This window comes from Jaculus jaculus, chromosome 10 (genome assembly GCF_020740685.1).
Source record: "Jaculus jaculus isolate mJacJac1 chromosome 10, mJacJac1.mat.Y.cur, whole genome shotgun sequence".
NCBI classification, from domain to species: Eukaryota; Metazoa; Chordata; class Mammalia; order Rodentia; family Dipodidae; genus Jaculus; species Jaculus jaculus.
The window spans coordinates 107104714-107127966 of record NC_059111.1 but is presented as its reverse complement, the minus strand read 5'-3'; the positions used below and the strand labels follow the sequence as shown (position 1 = coordinate 107127966).

The 23253-nt window shown below is 39.2% G+C and overlaps 1 protein-coding gene across 1 annotated transcript in view; it reads right to left on the bottom strand.

The window, feature by feature from the left end:
- Positions 1–23253, bottom strand: part of Cntnap2 (contactin associated protein 2) — a 1990154-nt gene that overhangs the window by 832641 nt on the left and 1134260 nt on the right. The window contains exon 11 of the mRNA XM_004661135.3: positions 15687–15793. Within this exon, the coding sequence (XP_004661192.1) occupies positions 15687–15793 (107 nt within the window). The remainder of the gene's footprint in view (positions 1–15686; positions 15794–23253) is intronic.

The window sequence follows — 23253 nt, the reverse complement described above, 5'->3', positions numbered from 1 at the left end:
AGGGACTGGGAAGATGGTTCAGTGGATAAGAGTGCTCGCTGTACAAGTCTGATGTCAAATTTGATCTGCAATGTCCAAGTAAAAAATCCGGTGTGAGCTTGGGAGATGGTTCAGTGGCAAAAAGGACTTGCTGGCAATGCTTGCCTGCCAGGGTTCAATACTCCAGTACCCACATGAAGCCAGACACACAAAGTGGTGCACATGTCTGGGGTTCATTTGCTGCAGCAAAAAACCCTGACATATCCATACTTTCTCTCTCACCTTGCAAATATATAATATGATTTTTTTAAAATGTTTTTTTTTTAAATTTATTTATTTATTTATTTGAGAACGACAGACACAGAGAGAAAGAGAGATAGAGGGAGAGAAAGAGAATGGGCATGCCAGGGCTTCCAGCCTCTGCAAACGAACTCCAGACGCGTGCGCCCCCTTGTGCATCTGGCTAACGTGGGACCTGGGGAAACCGAGCCTCGAACCGGGATCCTTAGGCTTCACAGGCAAGTGCTTAACCGCTAAGCCATCTCTCCAGCCCTATAATATGATTTTTTAAAGGTCATATGTGAGCCAAGTGCAGCATCTAGGAGGCAGAGGTAGGAGGATCATAACAGGTTCAAGGCTAGCCTGGAACTACATAGTGAAAGCCAGATCAGCGTGGGCTAGAGTGGAACCATACCTTGACAAATGCAAACAATAACAACAAAGCCAGGTGTGGCCAGGCATCCCTATAACCCGAGTGCTGGGGGGTGAGTGATGGAGACAGGAGAGCTGCTTTCAACTATACAATCAGAAAAGTGATAGAAGAGGATTTACCGACATTCTGGCCACCACGCACATGCATACAGGTCAGAGATGTCCAAACAAACATATGCATATGACACTCACAAATAATAATAATAATAATAATAATAATAATAATAATAATAATAATAATGTAATGAAAACCGGCAAGATTCCAGTACTTGTGAAGCTCACCCCAGTGGAAACTCAGGATATTTACTTTTCCTCTCTCACACAGTTTAGATCAACTTAATAAGAGTTATACATAGCTGGGCATGGTGGCACACACCTTTATTCCCAGCACTTGAGAAGCAGAGGTAGGTGGATCTCTGTGAGTTCGAGGCCACCCTGAGACTACATAGTGAGTTCCAGGTCAGTCTGGACTGGAGTGAGACCCTACCTTGAGACAAAAAAGAGTTATACATAGGGGAAAAAAAATCATCCTTTTGAACAATCAATTATTAAAACTTTCACTATCTACCTTTAAAGAACATGTTGAGCAATCTATCAAGACTCCCCCAAATTCGAGTTTGATTTATTCAGGAAATCTGTATAACTGTCACACATATTAAAATGAATCTTAAATATGCTAGCTCTTCTGAGTTGGGACACATCCTCCATCAGATGCTTGGATGTCCCCTGTGGTTTGACTTGGCGACAGAAAAGCATATGGTAGAAAACATGCATTGGCTCCTCCTCAGCTCTGAGTTCCCTTGCTGTCGGGTGAACGGAATTTTCCCTTCCCCGCCAAACTGGTAGATGTGTTTCTCCTCCCAGTCCAACTGAATGGCCTCACTCAGCCTTATGCAGCAAAACGAATGGTGCCCATGTGACTTGGTGAGCAAGATTAATTAGCTGATATCTCAACAGGCTAGATGATGGCAGACGGTATTATTAAGACATTTTGATGTCTACTAATGAGCAATGACAGCAACTTTGAAAGGTGCCAACACTATCTGGCATTGGGTGTGGACATCTGTGGTGAGAAGAGGGACCTTTGAAGTGTAGAGTGTGCGTGTTTTGCAAACAGTAGCTATGGTGGCAGCCACAGTGAACAAAATGATGAGATGAGATCAAGGTACTGCAGCTGGTGCGTTGCTTCACCTGAAAATAAGGCTGTATCCGTCACTTATGCCCCGAGGCACTTGTACTATTTCACTTTGAGTTGGCCAACCATTTTCAAATCAAGTGTTTCACAAAACTTTGAGGGGACACAGATGCAAGAATATTCAAAATAAATATGTAATAAAACATAATTGTCTTGCAAGCTCATGCAATTTCTATAGTCGACTTCATTTCTTTATGCTATTCATGGATTTATTTAGATGTAATAGGAAGATCCCATTGAGGGAGGTAAAATAATTCATCACAAGCTCCAAAAAGTTGTACAACACCTTCTCAGCATTACTTTATCAAAAGAGAGTGGGTGGAGAAGGTAACTAGGCTACACATCAATGACTAAATGAGGGAGGAAGGTCTGCGTCCACCATGAATTTTAGAAAAATGAAGTTTATTCCTCTGGTTTTCTTCATGTGAATAGCAATAGCAAAATCTGTGATATTCATTACTGAATAACAGTTTATCCATAAAGTGTTAAGCAAATAAACCCAACTGCCTTTGAATATAATTGTGGCATTCTTTTTTGTTTTGTTTTGTTTTGTTTTCTTGAGGTAGGGTCTCACTCTAGCACTCTAGCCCAGGCTGACCTGGAATTCACTATGTAGTCTCAGGGTAGCCTCGAACTCATGATGATCCTCCTACCTCTGCCTCCTGAATGCTGGGATTAAAGGCATGAACCATCACACCCAGCTTAAATGTGGCATTCGTAAGATCCCAGCTAAAGAATATCCCAATGAGAGAAAGCGTCTACTCTTCTGACAGATTTAAGTAACCAGTTGTTTAAAAGTACTTAAAATTAATTTTCTTCCCTAAGATTAAAATAAAGTTCAATAGTTGAGGTACACCTTGATAAAACAAAATAAGTAAATAAAAATCCCTCATTTTGATTGAAAGGAATAGTGATAATTGAAGTGACATGACATTATAATACATGTTTTTCAAAAATGCTTTCTAACTTTGAATGTATCCTCTGACCTCCCCAAGTCTACCAGTGCACTGGGGCACCCACACCCACCTGTCCATACAGATGAGTGAATGCTAACAATGTTGTATAACATTATACAGAACCCTCCTAGACTTTCCTTATTTCACACATCATTAAGAGCCAAAGCCTGTCTGGGAAAACATTGATGTCATTTATGTCACTGGCTTCTTCTATAGGCTGTGAGTTGTTCTGAGTTAGAAGTGAGTGATGTGAAAAAACTTTTTAATTTCACATAGCCCCATTTCTTGATTTTTGGAAGTTTCTTGTGTTGTCATAGTCTTTCACAGAAATTTCTTGCCTATACCAATAATTCCAGTGCATTATCTATGCTTTCCTCTGTTGTTTTCAGTGTTTCTGGCTTTATGTGAAGGTTGGTGATTCATTTTGAGTTGATCTTTGTACAGGGGGAGAGATGTGGCTCTAAGTTCATTTTTTTTCAGGTAGATATCTAGTTTTTCCAGCACAATCTGTTGAACAGACTGCATTTTCCCCCAATGTATGTTAGTGATGAGGGTAACAAAAGTCAGTAGACACAGTAAGTTCATGAATGTGACAGTCACTTCACATCTCAAGAATTGTGTCAGAAACACCCCTCTCAAATGTCTGGATCTTATATTCTTTCCTCCCCTTTTCATCAGTGTTCCCTGAGTCTTGGGTGGGGGTGATAGAAATGTCTCATTTGGTGCCGAGCATTGAACATCTACCTAGTGTCAGGATAAACATTTTGACATGAATGGTGGAGAAGGACAGAAACCAAAGGGTATCAAGGGGTAACTGATAGCTTTCTGATTGGCTAAGAGATCCACTCAGAGGAAAGGAACCTGTATCTGGAACTGGGAGCCAGGTCAGAAGCCTATGGAGACAAAAATTATGCTCTCCAATGTCAAGATCCCACTAAACCTGGGTTAAAAGAGGGACTGCATCCATTAGATTCTCTTAAATTAATAATGCTTATCCTAATTAGCCTGTTCTGACTTCCCTCTCCACTGGAGAATCTGTTTTTCTTTTTCACAAGGAAGTGAGACTTGAGGAGATAAACTATCCCTTGTACTTCAGCCACGCCCCACTGAAACCAGAGGAATTGGGGAGATGAGCAAGAAATCAGCTTCCAGGGTGAGCCTGACAATTAGCTCCAGGGTGAAGGAGACACACAGTGAGGATAGCACATGCCAAAGCCCATCACTGAAGCAGATTTAAAACACACTCAACAAGGCTCAGGAAATTTTGTGGAAGAGGGCCAGACAGATTGTTACAGCCACAAATTGGGACATCATGTCCAAAGGCACTGCCTTTCTCCGATGACTGACTGCTGTTTCCGCAGTGCATAATTCACAAGCCCATGGGGAAAACCTGGAACTCTACTAAGGAGGGCCCTCAGCGGAATGGGAGCAAAGACAAGGGAAAGGATGTTACCAATAGATGATGTATCCATACTTAATATGGCTGTAATTAACTTTTTAAAAAGAAAAAAAAAATTCTGTCTTCTGAATGTGGCATGACCATTACACTCACAGTAGCTGTGGTTTCCAGAACAAGACTGACCCTGCCAATACTTCACCATCAAGGGGGAAAGATTCATGAGACCCCCATATCTCCTAGCACAGCTCATGGCAGCTAATGCTTGCAGGGAGAGGGATATCAGATTTGTCAAGCTGTTGTTCAACTGGTTAGTTGCCCATTCCATGGTAAATAACCTTCTATCAACAATCAGGCAAGTAACCCTGAGTTAACGCAATGGTTTAAAAAATGTGAAAATAATATTGGGATCAGTGGGGAAGGATAAGGGTATTAATGGGAGGGAGACAGGGATAAAAGAGGTTAGTTGGGTAACAAAAATACATCACATACATGTAAGAAAATGTCAAAAATGGGGAAAAATAAATACAAATTTAAATAAAATTGAGTGATGGTGAGTTACACATTGCATCAAATGCTGAAGCTGAGGTACTGAAACGACACGGTCCACATCTCCATCACTGTTCAAGTGCGCACCTCCTGAGCTTTGGCAAGACCAATGTCTGCCCAGCACACTGTAGACACAATGCTACACCTGCACCCTCCACTGTACTATTATTAGACACATGCTTATAATATTGTTTTACTAATAGTGAAACCGTAGTGGCAAGATGGTAAACAAGCTATAATAAAGCCATCTTGATCTACAGGGATTGTCTATATCTGCAGTATAATTCTCCCCTCATGGCCTGAATCAAGCTACCAGAGTGTACCACAGCTAAACAGTCAGCTCACACACATCTTGAATATTTAACAATCGGGTCCGTTTCTGTGGAAACTCTGATGGGAATTTATATAAGAGTCCATTGCATCCTTGAATCTTGCTTTAACTATCATGGCTCATGTTCTTTCTCTCTCTCTCTAACATATTTGTGTTTATGCTGGTTTGGCAATAAGCACATATGTTCTACATTCTAATAATATATTGACATTTCCTGCTTATCTGCGCCCTAAGAAAGGCTTCTGTCTGTGGTTCCATATTCATTCAGCATGTTGCATACAAAATAGACACGTAAAACTACTGAATAAATGGCAACTCTGTGTGAATTGCAGATAAACCTGTACAACAACTCTGTAAAGCTAAAGAGTTACAATAAGAAGTTGGTGGCTCCTATGAATATAAAAACAAAACCTGTTTTGATTTGAGGGGAAGTTTAAAAGATTAAAGACAGGGTACATGCTGTTTTAAAATCTAATTCTTTCTATTCCTTGAGTAGATATAAAACTCCCTGAAGTTTCCCTATTTTCAAATTAAGCTTGATTCTTTCCCTCTATTCTTTCCCTACCATAACCCAACTTGACAAATGTGTCCAGATGGGTATTGTCTATTTTGTTTTCTCTGCCCTCAGTACCTTGGATAAAACATTCAGTGGGCTTCAAACTACCAGGGAGTTTAATGAGTACTGCCATCTCCTTTCAGACCAAGCTCTGAGAAGTTCATGGATCACAGCCTGTCTTCACAGCACACTGCTTTTTAGTATGCATTTGCAGATCAATGTTTCTTTTTTATGGCAAAGTCTCAAAGAGAAAAAAACATATTTTTGAAACTATTGAAAGTCTTTGTAAAACTGAAATTAAATCCTTTCTTTCTATGTTTAATCTTAACCATAGTTTCAAAGCAAAATATAAAAAGAAGGGATTAATGTGAAATCGGGGCTGCCTCTGTAATGGAAAGGTCCTTGGGCTGTGTTTCCCCAAACTTCACCCGGTATTTTCATCTAATACAATTTGCTTGCCTACATCTGAAAGACATCTTCCTACATTCACACAAGGGTAACTGGCTCCTGTTTCTTTTCACATCCCCTGAAGATGCAGGGTGACAATACAAGGAATGATGCTGTGGGGTGACTGCTTCTTTTGGTAAGTGTGACTTGGAAGGTGATACCACTGGTCTCAGTTTCCCTTTGCCTCTGTGCTTCACCTTTGAGAGAGGGGGTGAAGGGAGGGGGAGGGAAGGGAGCACTTCTGGGGCAGAAGATACGTACAACCCACAAAGTCTGACGAATATTTTAATGGTGTGCATTCTATGGAGAGCTGCACTCTTTGACACTATGCTGGGTTCCTTGCATTTTCCTCACTTGAGTTCCCTGTATAGACCCTAAAAAGTACTACAAAACAGATATAATTAGTAAAAACAAAAAAGTAATTTTTAAAAAAATTTTATTTATTTATTTGAGAGTGACAGACACAGAGAGAAAGACAGATAGAGGAAGAGAGAGAAAATGGGCGCGCCAGGGCTTCCAGCCTCTGCAAACGAACTCCAGACGCGTGCGCCCCCTTGTGCATCTGGCTAACGTGGGACCTGGGGAACCGAGCCTCGAACCGGGGTCCTTAGGCTTCACAGACAAGCGCTTAACCGCTAAGCCATCTCTCCAGCCCCCCAAAAGTAATTTTTAAAGGTAAAACAATTGCTTAAAATTTTTATAAATTATGATCAAACGTGAAGTATTTATTGTTTTTGCCACGTATCTATGCTTACACATATTTTACAAGTATGGAAAGGAAACAACCAAGACCATGTAATCATATGGTACGATTTATCTTCCGTTTCTATTTCCCATGAACTAGATATGGAAGTGAATTAAAGTCATAAGTATGTTTATTTTTAACTGTTTAACATATTCTGATAGGTCTGTCCTCTTCTGTCTGCATCTTCAGCATCTCTCTGGAAGAGGAATGAAGTCAACTTCCCTGCACCTGGGAGAGATGGTAGGCAGGCATGTCCTCAGCGCCCAGGATCCTGGGCTAGTGTGTCGGCATGCCCTTTAATCATGGGGACAGAGCAGCTGTTGGGAGTAGGTTATGGATAGAATGGAATGGAGAAAAGCTCAAAGAATGTGGTGATGTTCACTTGAAAACAGGGAATAAAACTTGGCTACTTAACACCTTGTCAGTATTAGAAACCATGAATTCAGCCTGTGCATACAAATTGGCCATAATAGCAGTTATTCTTGCTAATAAAGTCTTTTATCTTTTCAGAAAACACTGGCATAAATATTGAGATAGCCTATTATCCTTTCCTGTGATTCACTAGTACAGAAATGCAGTGTATGTACTGAAGTAAGCCTGATTCGGAAACTCAGAAACACAAATACCAGATTTAGGGATCCTAGACTATCATATTGTATATACGGACATCGAAAATCATACATGTATGCATTTATACACATATACATACACATGCCAAGAAAATATAATCCAGACTGTCTGGGAAAAAGAATAGCCAGAGGGGAGTGGGGAGGATGAGGAGTGCATGGAGGATGAATAGAGCCAGGGCCCATGGTATACTTGTCCGAACCTGTCTATGAAACCCATCAATATGTAAAACCTATGCCAATACAATTAGCAAACATACACATTTATTTTTATTTATTTATTTATTTATTTATTTATTTATTTATTTATTTATTTATTATTTTTGGGGGGGGTTGGGGTAAGGTCTCATGCTAGCTCAGGCTGACCTGGAATTCACTATGTACTCTCAGGGTAGCCTTGAACTCATAGCAATCCTCTTACCTCTGCCTCCTGAGTGCTGGGATTAAAGGTGTGTTCCACCATGCCTGGCCTCTCGCTTATTTTTTAAAAAACTAAGATATGAAGGCAAAATGGCCAATACCTATAATTTCAGCACTTGGGAGGCTGAAGAAAGGGGATTGTGAGTTTGCCGCTAACCTGGACAGCCTAGCTAGACTACGTCTCACAAAAGGGCTTTAAATTTATAATGTAACTCATTGGATGTGCAAGAGTGAAGTGAAGGTCACATAGGTTGGGTGATTGTCCAGAAACGCAGTCAAGACTGCACTGAGTGTGGTGGTGGTGGTCGTGGTGGGAGGATGTAATTAAATCTGAATGTTTCCCATGTCACTATTGTCCGTGTCCTGTGGCAGGAGCTGGCAGAGCTGACCTTTTTCTGCGTGGTTGAGAGTCAAACCCACAGAAATGTTCCAGGAATGTGTGAGGAAACAGGGTTGTCAGATATGACAGGTAGTCATGGTCTTAGATCTAAGGTTGAGCTGAAGGAAACATTAGGGGAGATCACGGAACTTGAGGATCTGTGGATTTTATACCAGGTGTCTCATTTCAAAGCCTGATTTTCTAATATTCGTTCCTTGATTTCCCTGATACATACATAATAGTATATGATGTGTCATAGGCCTGGGATGTTCATCTTATTCTAATTTTGTGCCAATATTACAAAACACTCTTGTTGTTCAGTATATTTGAATCTCTGTATATCTGTTTTCAGTACAGTTCATATAGTCAGCCAGTACAGCGGTTGCCTACACTTGATTAGCTTCCTGATCATCTTTGTTACAACTTCCTTTGATAGTCTGCATTCCCATAAGTTATTTACTATTTATTCTTGTTTTGTTTTTTTGAGGTAGGGTCTCACTCTAGCTCAGGCTGACCTGGAATTCACCATGTAGTCTCAAGCTGGCCTTGAACTCACAGTTATCTTCCTCCTATCTCTGCCTCCTGAAGGCTGGGATTAAAGGCAGGGCCATACCTGGCTCCTTATTTTATTGTTGGCTTTACTCAGTAGTTCGACTGCCTTCAGAACTTTGAAGAAAGGATGCTGATATTTTTTAAAACATATTTTAGTTATTTATTTGTTTGTTTAAGAGAAAGAGAGAGAATGGTTGCGCCAGGGCCTTCAGCCCCTGCAAACACATTCCAGATGCATGTGCCCCCTTGTGCATCTGGCTTACGTGGGTCCTGGAGAATTAAACCAGGGTCCTTTGGCTTTGCAGGCAAGTGCCTTAACTGCTAAGCCATCTCTCCGGCCCCAGGACATTGATTTTTAAAGGCAACCCTTGGAGCTTTTAATGTTCTCTGATACCTGTGTCTCCCTTAATTTAATATCCTTTAATCCAGATCACTGAGCTCATATTATACGGTTGTATAATAAATTTATTATGAGTTTAGAATGGTGAACTAAGCCATTCTTTACTAAATCATTCTTCTCCTTCCATAGATTATAATCCAGTGGTAACAGCATGCAATAAATGCAACAGGTAAGGAGGGCTAACCAAAATCTAAGAGGATAAGTGAGGTCAGGGGAAGAGATTGAGTAAAGGAAAGGTGGAGGGAGGGCGAAACATCTTTACTAAAAAGGAAGATGAGGTCTTGGCATAACATGCTCCTACTTGCACAGTTATAGATGTTTCTCTGAGGATGCAACTGCTGCACTGAATGTGAATGAGTCAAAATATTCAAGACACAGGGCAGAGTGAGTGTGCAAACGTACTGTGGTGGGGGGCACTGGCATGCCAGGACAGAGGCCAAATGCAGGCTTGCCTCCCAAGTGGACGAGAGACCAACGGGACTGAAGGGTGAATGGAAGAAAAAGTCAAAAACTAGGCTAAATTCCTACTCACTCCAAATAATACCTTGCCAGCCAGATGAACTTAAAGTTGAGGAATCCAACCCAGGTATGCAAGGCTAAATATCTAATTTTTTTTTCATATACACAACATGATTCTACCCAATCACCATCTGTTTTGCAGTGATCTCAAATGCTAAGTTGTCCTCACTGGTGTCTATGTTGTTTAAGTTCCATGATGTCGGAGGCCCCAGGTTTCTCTGTATAATTGAACCTGATTATCCCATTAGTTAGTGTGACTGTAGTAGGTAGGATTACATTCTTTTTTTAAAATAATATTTTGAATAAAATGATTTATTGGTGCTGTGGATTATAGCAATAAATTAGATACATTGAAGTGGACTGTATTTTTTACATGTGCAGAAGTATGGCATAGTGTGATTCATCATTTACAAATTTAAAAACCTATAGTAACTCTCCCAGACATCAGCATGAAGAGTAGTTGTCTTTACATAGTTATTTCTTTTCTCTAACACTGGATAGTTATTATTTTTTTCTTTTGGTTTGCTGAGGTAGAGTAGTGTTTTCTCCAAGGCTGACCTGGATTTCACTATATAGTCTCAGGATGGCAATCCTCCTACCTCTGCCTCCCGAGTGCTGGGATCAAAGGCATGCACCACCACACCCAGTGCTAGTAAACATTTTGCACACAAGTTGTGTGTCTACACCAGGACCTGTTCCTTATTAGTATTTCAGACCCAGAAATTCTAAGTCTTAACATTGAAAGAGGCCTTTGCAGGCCATCTAGCTTATCGTATTACTATCATTACAAATCTTATGTCTGTATTTCTGAGTCACCATCTGTCCCATAATAAAGAGCTCTGAAGAGAAATATTTTCTCTCAGAATGCTCATCCAGTATTTAAATATCTTGCCAATTTCCATATCCAAATAATGCTTATTTTATTGCCAAATATAAAGATGCTATTCCTTACCCCCTTCTTATTATTAAGTAGCTTCAAGGTTTCATGAGATGAGAATATTCTAAGAATGTTAGGTCAATTCTCCCTGAATTCTAGTGTATTGGAGAATGACTGAGGTCTGAGATCCATGAAGCCATTAGATAAGGGATTGCTTCTTGAACTTAATTTATGTAAATGAGGGCCATAATTGTGAAAGCTTAAGGAATACATGTGGAAAAAATTCACATGATAATGAGATGCTAAGGAGCATTTGGAGTATTTAGATAGAAGCCTGGGGACAACTGAAGAGGTTTATGGAGTTCCAGTAAGAGGAAGGCTGTGGATATAAATGTGATTTTTTTCTTGCAAGAAAGACACATTCTAATAATTCTGGGAGAGCCAAAAGGGGCTAGTCTAAGTAGTGAACAAGCCAGAAAGTACGCTGACCAGCATAATGTGTTGTCTTCTTGTCAGAGTTTTACATCCAGACTATAAATATACAGTTGTTATTGATCCATTAAAGTTGGGCTATCTTCTTAAGAAAGTTTAAATGTATAAAACTGGGACTGGAGAAATTGACCAGTGCTTAATGGTGTTTGCTTTCAAAGCCTGAACATCTGGGTTCAATTCCTCAGTACCCACATAGAGCCAGGTGCATAAAGTGGCACATGTATCTGAAGTTTATTTGCAGTGGCAAGAGGTCCTGGCACTCCTATATACTCTCTCTCTCCCTCCCCCCCCCCTCTCTCTCTCTCTGTCTCTCTCAAATAAATGAAATATTAAGGAAAATATATAAGTATAAAACTGAAACAATGTTTTAAAATGACATTTTGTCATAAACTATCCCCTTTTGGTTTTTGGTGAAAAAATAATAAAACACCTCTCCCTTCTTTATGCATCATCTGACAATTTCCCATGACCTTTGACCCTCCCTGTATATTTCATCACCCAAGAGTAACATTCTAACTCCTCTAGACTTTAGTTTTCTGAGTCCTGAATACACTTTACTTGAAAATAAGCACTCTATGTATAAACAAAAAAAACCTATTAAATATAAGTCTAAGAGACATCTGAATTATTCTTAATGATCCTCATTTCTTTTTGGGGGGGAAATGCTATGAAAACCAGTACTTCACTGTAAGCCCAAATCCGCCACTGTAAGTAACAATAATAAACACTTGTTGCTATGAGACATGGGCAAATTGTGTAGCATGGACAACTCCAAGTTCAGAGCACGATGGAAGCTATGTCCTCAGTGCTTCATAGCGCCTGTGTTTTCCCTGTGTCCTACAGGATCCTTTCCCACAATCCCACTGGGGTTTCATGAGACAGGAGCCACTCCTATGTTCATTTCACAAGTGAGAATGCTGAAGGTCAAAAAAAGTTCAAATCCAGCCATTGCAGTCTATCACAAGATACATGAAAATGAACTTAAGTAACCCAATACAGTAAATTCCTTAAAAGTTACATACCCTACACAGTATTTTTGAATATTTAAAATTAACAAATCTATGTGGTAGTGGGAAAGGTATCTCTCTAATATTTATATGTGTATATATCATATATATACATACATATATACATATAAATATATATGTATGTATATATATATATATATATACACACATACATACATACACACACTAATATGTTCAGGACCAAGGAACAATTTTAAGGAATACACATGAAAACCCACATCAAGCCACCAAAACTTAGTAGTCTCCTGTCCCCTAACATTATCAGTACTTCAGTTGGTGTGTAATATTAAATTTCTTGATTTTATATTTATATCTAGAAATAGACTTCTTAGTTAACACATCATATGAAATATGTCTAATAAATAAAATATAATAAAAAAGCTGACCAAATCTTTATTCAGTGAATTCCTGTCTTATCCTGACCAAGCCAAGACCAGTATATACATAGAATATGGGCCAATATGTTTTGTTAGACTAATCTTAATGATTGAATCTGTACTAACTACTTGTTTACATTAAACTTAAGAGTTTAGTTAGCTGCTCTGGATTCGTGATGCCCCACCTAGCATATGAAGAAGTTCAAAAACACAGGGCACCAAATAACCAGCTGGTAATGTTGGCACACTGGCCTTTAGAAATATGAAATGTCAAGCAAGCCTTTAGTTAACAGAAATAAAGGAAGTTCCAGAGAAATCACTTGGTTCCTTAGATGACATGCACTGCAAAGTTGCCCACTGTGTACTTAACTTACTGGTGGCACAAAACCATCATTCTATAGCTGTGGTACACCAGACCCTCTCAATTTTAACTTGTCCATGGGACATTAACAGATATATTAAAGCTCATGAATAGAAGGCATGGTCCAGACAAAATTGTCTTGAATTATGCATTTTTTAAAAATATTTTGCCTATATAAACAGTTGACATCAAAGATCTTGCCTTATAAAAACCATAGATCAGGGGATCAGGTTTGCATTATAAAAAGAAAATGGTTCTACTTTTATGGGAACAAAAAGGGAGCCAGGATCCAGCAGGATGGACCACCAGGATATGAAATATCTTCCTCTTTTCTATTTAAAGACAATGTCTAGAAGCAATCATGGAACACTGGGGACAAATCATATATGTAGGTTTTGCTCTACACAAGTAACACTAAACTACTCCATTGGAGCATGTATTTTTGAGGTCAGTTCTTCTCTTTGTGGTATGTCTTAAAGAGGGAAGAAGTAATTTAAAAATCCCAGCTTTTTGATTCAAGATTGAAGAGATCAGCGAGGCAGTGGACCCTTGTAACCACTGTTGACTCCTTGTTCTTTGCCTCAATACCACTTTTATTTCATAAATGAGTTTCATGCAGTTCTTCATGCTATCATAGGAATTATACTAGTGAAGTGAGGGTTCCTACTTTTTTTTCTTTTAATTTTTTTTGTTTATTTTTATTTATTTGAGAGCGACAGACAGAGAAAGAGACAGACAGAGAAAGAGAGAGAGAGAGAGAGAGACAGAGAGAGAGAGAGAGAGAGAGAGGGAGGGAGAGAATTGGTGCACCAGGGCTTCCAGCCACTGCAGACGAATTCCAGATGCGTGCACCCCCTTATGCATCTGGCTAACGTGGGTCCTGGGGAATCGAGCCTTGAACCGGGGTCCTTAGGCTTCACAGGCAAGCGCTTAACCACTAAGCCATCTTTCCAGCCCAGGGTTCGTACTTTTAACCAAAGCTGCTTATTTGAGCATCATATTTTTAAAGTGCATTTCATATACTTAACATTTTGGTGTAGTTGGTTGTAAACAACAGTAATTATGATTCCCTTATTTTAATTTTGTTACCATTTTTCTCTTTATTTATTAAAATACTTTCCTATATTTAGTACTTAACAGATCCTGAATCTTTTAAATAACTTTTTTGACTCTTGTATGTTAGTTTGAGCCCCCATATTTCTTTTAACATGTCCCTAAGCAAATTAATATGTGAAGAAAAATAAAGTATAAAGAGTTATTCTTAGCCTAGGTTTTACAGTACATTTTAAATATGATTTCTTGCTGCATGTTATTAGTGATAACATCTTGGAAAGACACAGAGAACTATATTGCATTTTTAGTGGCCCCAGGACTATACTCTGAGAACGCTGCTTGTGATTTCCAAAAAGTAAAATGAAATCAATCCATATAATTAGAGGTTTAGATAGGAGCTTTTCCATGCTTTGCCTTTGAGAGAAAGTCAAATCTCTGCTTTTCTTTCCTTCTTTCCACTTTCTTTACTCCCTACACACTAATACACTCATATGCACAAACATGTGCATGTACACATACATACATACGTACACACATACTATACATCAGGAAGCCCTGCCCTCTCAAATACATGTGTTTTATGGCAACTTTGTTTCCAATATACTTTGTAACATGGTAATTATCGAAAAGTGAGTATTTCAATAACAGGAAAAATATTACTCACAAATACATGGATTTAAAAGTTTAAACTAAAGGGCTGTGTGATTGCTCCATGGTTAAAGGAACTTGCTTACAAAGCCTGGAGGCCTGGTTTGATTCCAAGTACACACCCGCAGCCAGAAGCACAAAGTGTTGCATGCATCTGGAGCTCATTTTTAGTAGCAAGGGACCCTGGCATGCTTATACTGTCTCTCTTTTAAAATTATATACAAATATACATACATACACATGTATACATTCATTTCAAAATTATTTTTTCCAGACTTTGATTTTTTGGTTTTTTTTCAAGATAGGGTCTCACTCTAGCCCAGGCTGACCTGGAATTTACTCTGCATTCTCAGGGTGGCCTTGAACTCAAGGTGATCCTCCTACCTCTGCCTCCCTAGTGCTGGGCTTAAAGGCGTGTGCCACCACACCCAGCTTAGACTTTGATTTTAGAAATACAACTTCAGTGGATGCCTGACTTATTTTCTTGCACTAAAATATAATGCCAGAGACTTATATTGAGGTATGAAGTACCCATTGCCCACAAAGTAAGTGCCCAAATTATTCCCTGTCTCTGTCTCTCAATCTCTCTCTCTCTCTCTCTCTCTCTCTCTCTCTCTCTCTCTTTCTCTGATGAGTTGATAAATGAGGTGCATTCAGAGTCATCACACAAACAATTTCCCAAGAGATCTTTTTGGCCAACATGGCTTGCACTCTGAGGGCTGACTCCAAACTCTGCATCCTAATTTCACACACCGAATGCTGCATGTATGGATCCTTCTCTTAACACATTAGGCATGAAGGAAGATATTTGACAACCAGAAAGCCTTTTTTTTTTTTGAGGAATAACAATAAAATCTTGAGGGTTTTTTTTTCCCTTTCTTTCTTTCTTTCTTTCTTTCTTTCTTTCTTTCTTTCTTTCTTTCTTTCTTTCTTTCTTTCTTTCTTTCTTTCTTTCTTTCTTTCTTTCCTTCTTTCCAGAATCAAGTATTATAGTACATGTATAATTCAGGTTGCTAAGCTCTCAAGCATAGCTAAAGGCCTGTGATTCTCACGCGATTACAGATGTAAGTGAGATAAATTGGCACTCACAGTTGTGGCAGGTGGCCCCGCTGTAGCCTGTCTCATCACAAGTGCATTTGAAGCTGTCCCACGTTTGTGAGCACTTCCCGCCATGCTCACAGTGATTGGGCACACATCTGTCAGGAAAAAAAAAAAAAAGAGACAAACAGAAATAAACTAACAAACAAATGAGATTTATGAGTGGCCAAATTCCAAGCTGTTTGGGTAATATATCATTCCAATGCCAGGTTGCCTTACTCAGGCAATTAATCCTTGTTATTTTAAGCAGATTAATATGATGCATGATGGAAGGTGCCAGGCACACAAAAGATGATGCATCACAGGCGTGGTGTTTCCTGCTTTTGAATAAACAGTAGACACTAACACACAGCTGAGGGAGTGAATCATTTGCATATCACACAATCATTTCAGTTTCATTTTACCCAAAGACAAGAAACTGGCTCATTTTCTCCTGGTCAGTGATGGAAGATCTCATTTCTTGTCCTATTTTCCTCTTTATCAAGGTCAATATCAAGATAGAGGACTACCAGTGAGTTTCCCATAACAGTCTGAGAGCTTGAAATAATGCCATGGCACAAGAATGAATGTATGCTAACATGATAAGGAAAGACGTGCAAATCTTCTAAACACCTCCCACTGCACTCATCTGGGCAACTAAAGATGTCCCACTTGGAATATCCATAAACAAAGCTGAGAAAATAAACTTGACTCAAATCTATCTTCCCATTCATGGGACAGTGGATTTTGTCCACTTTGTTTTGAACCTCAGTTTTCTCATTCAAAATATGGGGTAATTATGACTATTTTACAAGTACTTTTAAGACATTCGTAGACTTAAATTTTATGTTAAAATTGATAACAATAGAAACAGGAATATTAATGTCCTATCATGTGATGTTTTAGTTCACATAATGCTAAATATATCTATCACACAAATTTATTATTTGAAGGTAATAAATTTATTATTTGAAGTGAAAGCAAGGCATGGTGGCACATGTCTCTAAACCCAGCACTTGGGAGGAAGAGGTGGGAGAATCACCAGTCTGGGATAAAGTAAGACCACACTTCCAACCCTCCCCAAATTCTTTGAAGTGAAAGTATTCATAAATATCAATCCCTTTATGCAATAGCACACAAGGGCTTTTTGCTCCTACCTCATTGTAGCTCAGTGCCCATGGTCAACATTGCCTCATCCCAGACTCTTGTAACCATGGTTATTTCCCTCCCACCTGCTATAAAATCAACTGCTTCAGGTTCCGTGTATGAGTGAGATTGTGTGGCACTGGCCTCTCTCTGCCTCACTCAGTTCAATTTACTTAATGGCCTCAGTTCCACCCATTTTGTCACAAACAGTAGAACTTTATTCTTCACATAGCTGATCAGAATCCTCTGGTGTGCATGTGTCATGTTAGGTGTGGGCACAATGGTCATAAAGTTGACAAGTAATAGGTAGGAAAGTGAGGGACAATAAATGGAAGCTGTACACATCTGAACCCCAGCATCCAGAGTATAATTTCTCATATTGAATATAATCTAGCATCACTAAAATTAATATGTTTCTGGAACATTCCTGTTTCAAAAGCACAAAGTATTTCCTTTTGACTAATCCCATAGTTTTACTCATCTCATCAATTTATAACCCCTCTCCAATTTGCCTGCAACCCATTCCTTTACAATCCTATTTAGGAAGGTTGTATTACATACTAACATTCAGAACAAATAACTAGACTAAACAGGAATTTCTCCAAAGCAAGAAATTCTGTCTCAAATCAAAAACAATTGAATTGATAAAATATGTGTTCTTATAGCAGGTAGACCAAGAGCCATCCTTTGGGGAAACCTTTACTCAATGTCCTAATAGCTTCCTACTACAAAATCAGATTCAGCAGTTTGCATAGATCACATTATCCAACTTTTTAAAAACATATAAACATATTTTTTATTTTTATTTATTTTATTTTTATTTATTTTACAGAGAGAGAGAGAGAGAGAGAGAAAGAGAGAGAGAGAGAGAGAATGGGTGCACCAGGGCCTCCAACCTCAACAAACAAACTCCAGATGTGTGCAACCCCTTATTCATCTGGCTATCGTGGGTCCTGAGGAATCAAACCTGGGTCCTTTGACTTTGCAGGCAAATGCCATAACATCTAAGCTATCCTTACAGCCCCTCCATTTTATTTATTTATTTATATTTTTGCTGGGCTTGGTGGCACATGCCTTTAATCCCGGCACTTTGGAGGCCTAGGTAGGGAGAGTCACTGTGAGTTTGAGGCCACCCTGAGATTACAGCATGCATTCCATGTCAGTCTGGGCTAGAATGAAATCCTACTTTGAAAAACAAAACATAAATCATTATTTTATGATGATTTTATTTATGAGAGAGAGAGAATAAGAGAGAGAGAGAGAGAGAGAGAGAGAGAGAGAGAGAGAGAGAGGGAGAGAGACAAAGAAGGGGAAAGAGAATGGACACACCAAGGCCTCCAGCCATTGCAAATGAACTCTAGACACATGAGCCACCTTGTGTATCTGGCTTTATGTGGGTACTGGGAAATCAAACCTGGGTCCTTTGCCTCTGCCACCAAATTTCTTGATTACTATGCCATCTCTCCAGCCCACAGTCTCCAACATTTGTTCTTTTTTTTTTTTTTTTGATCAGCTACACTTAACACCACTTGTAGCAGTATGACACTGAGCCCCCGGATTTGATATGATGACTGGCCCTCCACAATTACTCACAACCTACACAACTGCAGCAAGTGTTCACGGGGTACTTGCTCTGTGCACAGTACCATGGAAAATAGAAAAGGAATATGACAATGTTCGCAGCCTTTTAACGTTCCTAAGAATGTTCTTAAGAAACTGAGCTCACTACATATGAGAACGGGAGATGGAAGAGTGCATTACACAGGGACAGGGGAAGCATATGGAATTTCATACAGGCACCATATGTCAATTTGGGGCACAATTAAAACCTCTTAGGTTAAGAGTGAAGAAGAAGCAAAGAAAAGAGAGAGCGTACATCACTGGGTTGGAGTCCAACATAAGCCAAGGCATAATCTTCAATGATCATGAGGAGGAGGATGAATGAGAAGGGAAATTCCATGTACTTTTGACAGAACCTGCCTTTCCTATAACTAGATGTTGTTTTATGAAGGTTACAAAGATTTTCTTCTCTAAAAACCTTGTAACCTAGTTAGAGACTGGGGTGAGTGGTTCATTCAAAATAGCAGAAATAATCTGATGAGCATGAAGCAGATATGGAAAAGTACAGAAATGTGAGAACCAGTGGAGCTATGAGATGAGGATAAATGAAGGGCTTAATAAAGCTGGGGATGTGTTAGTTGGGTCTAACAAGAGGGGATGAATTGTTGACTGAAATGTTGAAAAAGTCATCTGAGCAGAGCAATCAGAAGGAAGGATAGTGTCGACCAGTGGGTGCTCCTGGGTTATTGTGGTGCTACCCACAGTCACTACACAATGCAAGCTCTAACATGCAGCACCCTCACCCCACCCCAAATGTCTACAAATTGTCCAGTCCCAATTCTCCACATCTGGCAAGACACAAAAGCATAGACACTCCAAAAATCATAGGAAACTAGTTTGGTATTCAGTAAGTACATGCCACTGTGTTGTATATTTATTTTCTAAATTATTGTGGGTTCGCATTAAGTCAGCCTAACAGTGAAAACTGTTTGCATCAGCTCATTATGTCAATTAATTCATGGGGAGGTGGTGCAGAGGTGCACAGAACCAGCAAAGGAAAACCAAGCTGGAATTGAAATGTGCTCTGAATAATGCACTGAGTACAGAGTCACCGTCTCAGCGATAGAATCATTACTGTGGACTGAGCCATGTGGGAAGTATGGAAACAGTGAGTGAGAATAACCGGAGACTACTAATCCTCAGCAGCAGGGGTTTCTTTAAAATGATTATTTCTACTTAATGGGATTTTTTAATATTTTATTTTTAATGTTTGTTTCTTACCATTCATAGATTTAAAATTGACATTCTTGAGCAGATCATTAATATTCTAACTCTTAATGGTGGGAAATATTTTTTTTATTTCCAAATCAAATAAATTCATATGTCGTTTTAAACTCCAATATCTTGTCAGTATATTTTTTAATGTTGAGTACCAGTTCCAAATGAAATAAAATTAGTAAAAACAACTTGCCTCATTTCTAATTATTATTTATTCTCTTATATTCCCAAAGAACCATTTGCATGTATCCAGTACACTGTTTCCTTATTGCTTAGTGATTGTTAGTGCATCCATCACTTCTAGCCTGATGCTCCTGCAGTGAAGTGTGCGTATCTTAGGGTTCTTTGCATAACAAGGTGTCTAGCATGCACTCAGCGTATCTATTTACAGAATGGAGACATGGATGAATGAAATGTCACCGAGTTGTGCTGCCAAGAACTTAAAAGTGACTTCAGAGACAATCATTTCTTGCACTCTGAGAAAAACAGATTTTTTACCTTTGATTTTTACTTGCTCTACTAAACGGATGCTTTTGGTAGGCTACAGGACATGGATGATTTGTTTCATGGCCTGCCCTGGCTTGAATGTTTGATTCAGTTCAAAAATAAATCAAAATGAGTTGACTGCTTAGACTTGAGAAGAGCTTGGCCAGGATTGGGAACAAGCAGGGCAAAAGTTTGCAGGTATCAATTTGCTCTGATCAAAGGGCTCTGGAAAAGGTGGTGCATCCAATTATCCAGCTCTGAGACAGCCCAGCACCAGGGATTTCAGAACTCATCCCTTCTATCACAGCTTTCCTAGGTACTTAACAGTTGAAACAGTCTAGCCTTTTTTCAAATATAACTTGTATGTACCCTGATACATGAAGCAAACCAAAGCTACACACACACACACACACACACATGCACGCACACACACATTTGAGTGTGTGTGTGTGTGCGTGTGTGTGTGTGTAAGTGATTTATGAATGTGGATGTGCAGGTTCACTAGAAGACATGTGGAGTCCAGAGGAGAATGTTGGTGTCCTTCCTCTTATGACTCTTGTGCCTATGTACTTGAGATGGAGTCTCTTTCTGAATGCTGAGCTCTGGCTTTGTCAGAACCCCATTACTTCTCTGTTGGTCTCTCCCTCCAACAGAACTAAGGTTACAGAGGTGCATGGTCATGCCCAGCTATTTATAAGGAGTCATTAGGAGATGAACACAGGTGGTCTCAGACCCTCGTGCTTGAAGTGAGTGCTCTTGCCCTCCCTGGGCACCCCTCCCCACCTCAAAGTTGTGTTTTGGAAGATTGAGTGTACAACAATGAGTGAATCAGCACAGGGCCTGTTTGGATGGATGCAGTCACACAATCTAAAGGTATCATCAGGGTTATGAGGACAATTGCAAGTTATTTCTGGACTTTTAATTGGAAAGTAGCATTGAGGACTAAGAAATAGCCAATGGTACAAGATTTTTTTTTTTTTAAAATTTTTATTTTTTGAGAGTGACAGACACAGAGAGAAAGACAGATAGAGGGAGAGAGAGAGAGAATGGGCGCGCCAGGGCTTCCAGCCACTGCAAACGAACTCCAGACGCGTGCGCCCCCTTGTGCATCTGGCTAACGTGGGACCTGGGGAACCGAGCCTCGAACCGGGGTCCTTAGGCTTCACAGGCAAGCGCTTAACCGGTAAGCCATCTCTCCAGCCCCACAAGATTGTTTTTGACCATTGCAGCTTACTTTCTAGTTTATGGTTACTACTAATCTAACCATGGAGAAAAAAAAAAAAGTATCTTACTTCACATAATAAAAAAAATGTTAGTTGGGCAGTACAAATAATATGTTGGCAATATTCAATAAATTTTGAAGGTTCTCCCCCACCACGCCTCTACTGTGTTGAGAAGTTAAAATCATGCTGTAGTACAGAGCTGTGGTAGAGCTCTTGCCTAGGTTTATTCAAACCCCAGACATGCCAAGAATCAGGTAAAATCTCTAAGGATCCTCAAGAACTAGGTTTGGTTCTGTATAACCCAGTAGCTTGTTTATAGCATGTCTCTGCAGATACACGTGGAAATATGCCTATATCATTCCAAGTAACCATGAACATGGCAGCCTTTAGAAGAAAAACATACTCGCACTTATCCAACGAGCAGCTGGTACTCAATAGCAGCATTTCTCAGACTTTTATTTGCATAGAAATCACTGGAAACTTCTTTGTTTTGTGAAAGGATGAATGTGATTTTTGAGGTCTGGGTGGAGTCTGAGATTCTCAAAGTCTGATAGAGTCCCAGGTGATGCACCTGTGTTTGGTCAGAGGACCTCGCTTTGGAATAACAAGACTCTGGAGCATTGTGGTTCTGGGCAGAGGGCCTCCAAGGAACATGGGACACTGAGTAAGTGTAAGAGGAAATACAACCAGAGCAAAGGAGGAGGATTGGTAACATGTCACACAGGCAAATTTGAGCTGCTTAGGTCATTTCTCCCAAGACTAATTCTTCACAGGCCCTCCGACTGCTAATATGGAATCTACTCAGAACAGTATATAATTAGCTCCTAATCCCATCATTTCACATTTCAAATTTTCAGAACCTGACTGTATGCTTCATATAATTCGCAGAATATGATCACTGCTTATCACTTCATCCTAACATCCCGAGTTCAGTGTTCTCAACTCCAGTCGGCTAAGATCCTCCCCCCCTTGCTTAGTTCTCACACTGGTAACAATAATAGGAGGCTTGAATTTCTTTTAGATTCATGCAAATCACTATCTTTTTTTTTTTTTTTTGAGGTAAGGACTCATTCTAGTCCATGCTAACCTGGAATTCGCAGTGTCGTCTCAGAATGCTCTTGAACACACCGCAATACTCCCACCTCTGCCTCTGGAGTGCTGAGATTAAAGGAATGTGCCACCTCACTTGGCATGATTCACACTGAATATGTCTTGTTCTAAACTTAGGAAAAAAAGTGCATTTTGGTTACTGATAGGTTATTGTGTGAACCACTGGGAAATTACTTAAATAATTATGTGTTATTAGAATGGTATAAAGTAGCTGATGTCTATGTGGTTTTTCCTCCTCATCTAATAGCAGCTCTTATTTTTATTAATTAATTATTAATTAAGATAAAAATTCACTTAGGATGTTTGCATACTTGAATACTGTTTATCATACTATTGGCTTTCATGGGGACACTCATAAGCATGGATTATTTTCCCACAGGAACTTTTCTATTGATCTCAAAAGAACTTTAGTACTTTCTTTTTCTCATACTAATTGGATTCCAATTTTGGTTGGGGGTATATTTGATATGGAGTATAATTCACTGCCTTATTTTTTTTCTGTTTGAATTAGAATTATACGAAGAAATACTAATAGTTTTAGGGACTAATTTAATATTTCATTACTGTACAATATTATGAAAATGCTAATATCATATTGATGATTTTTCTCTAATAAGCATTTATTCATGGAAATACTTAAGTGTAGAAATACTTATTTTACCTTCAACATTATTCCCAAATTTTAAACTAAAATATAATCAAGCAGGTTTGATCTACGTCTAATCCACCCCTTTGCACATTTCCAGAGTAAGTATAATAGTAATTTATTTTAGTTT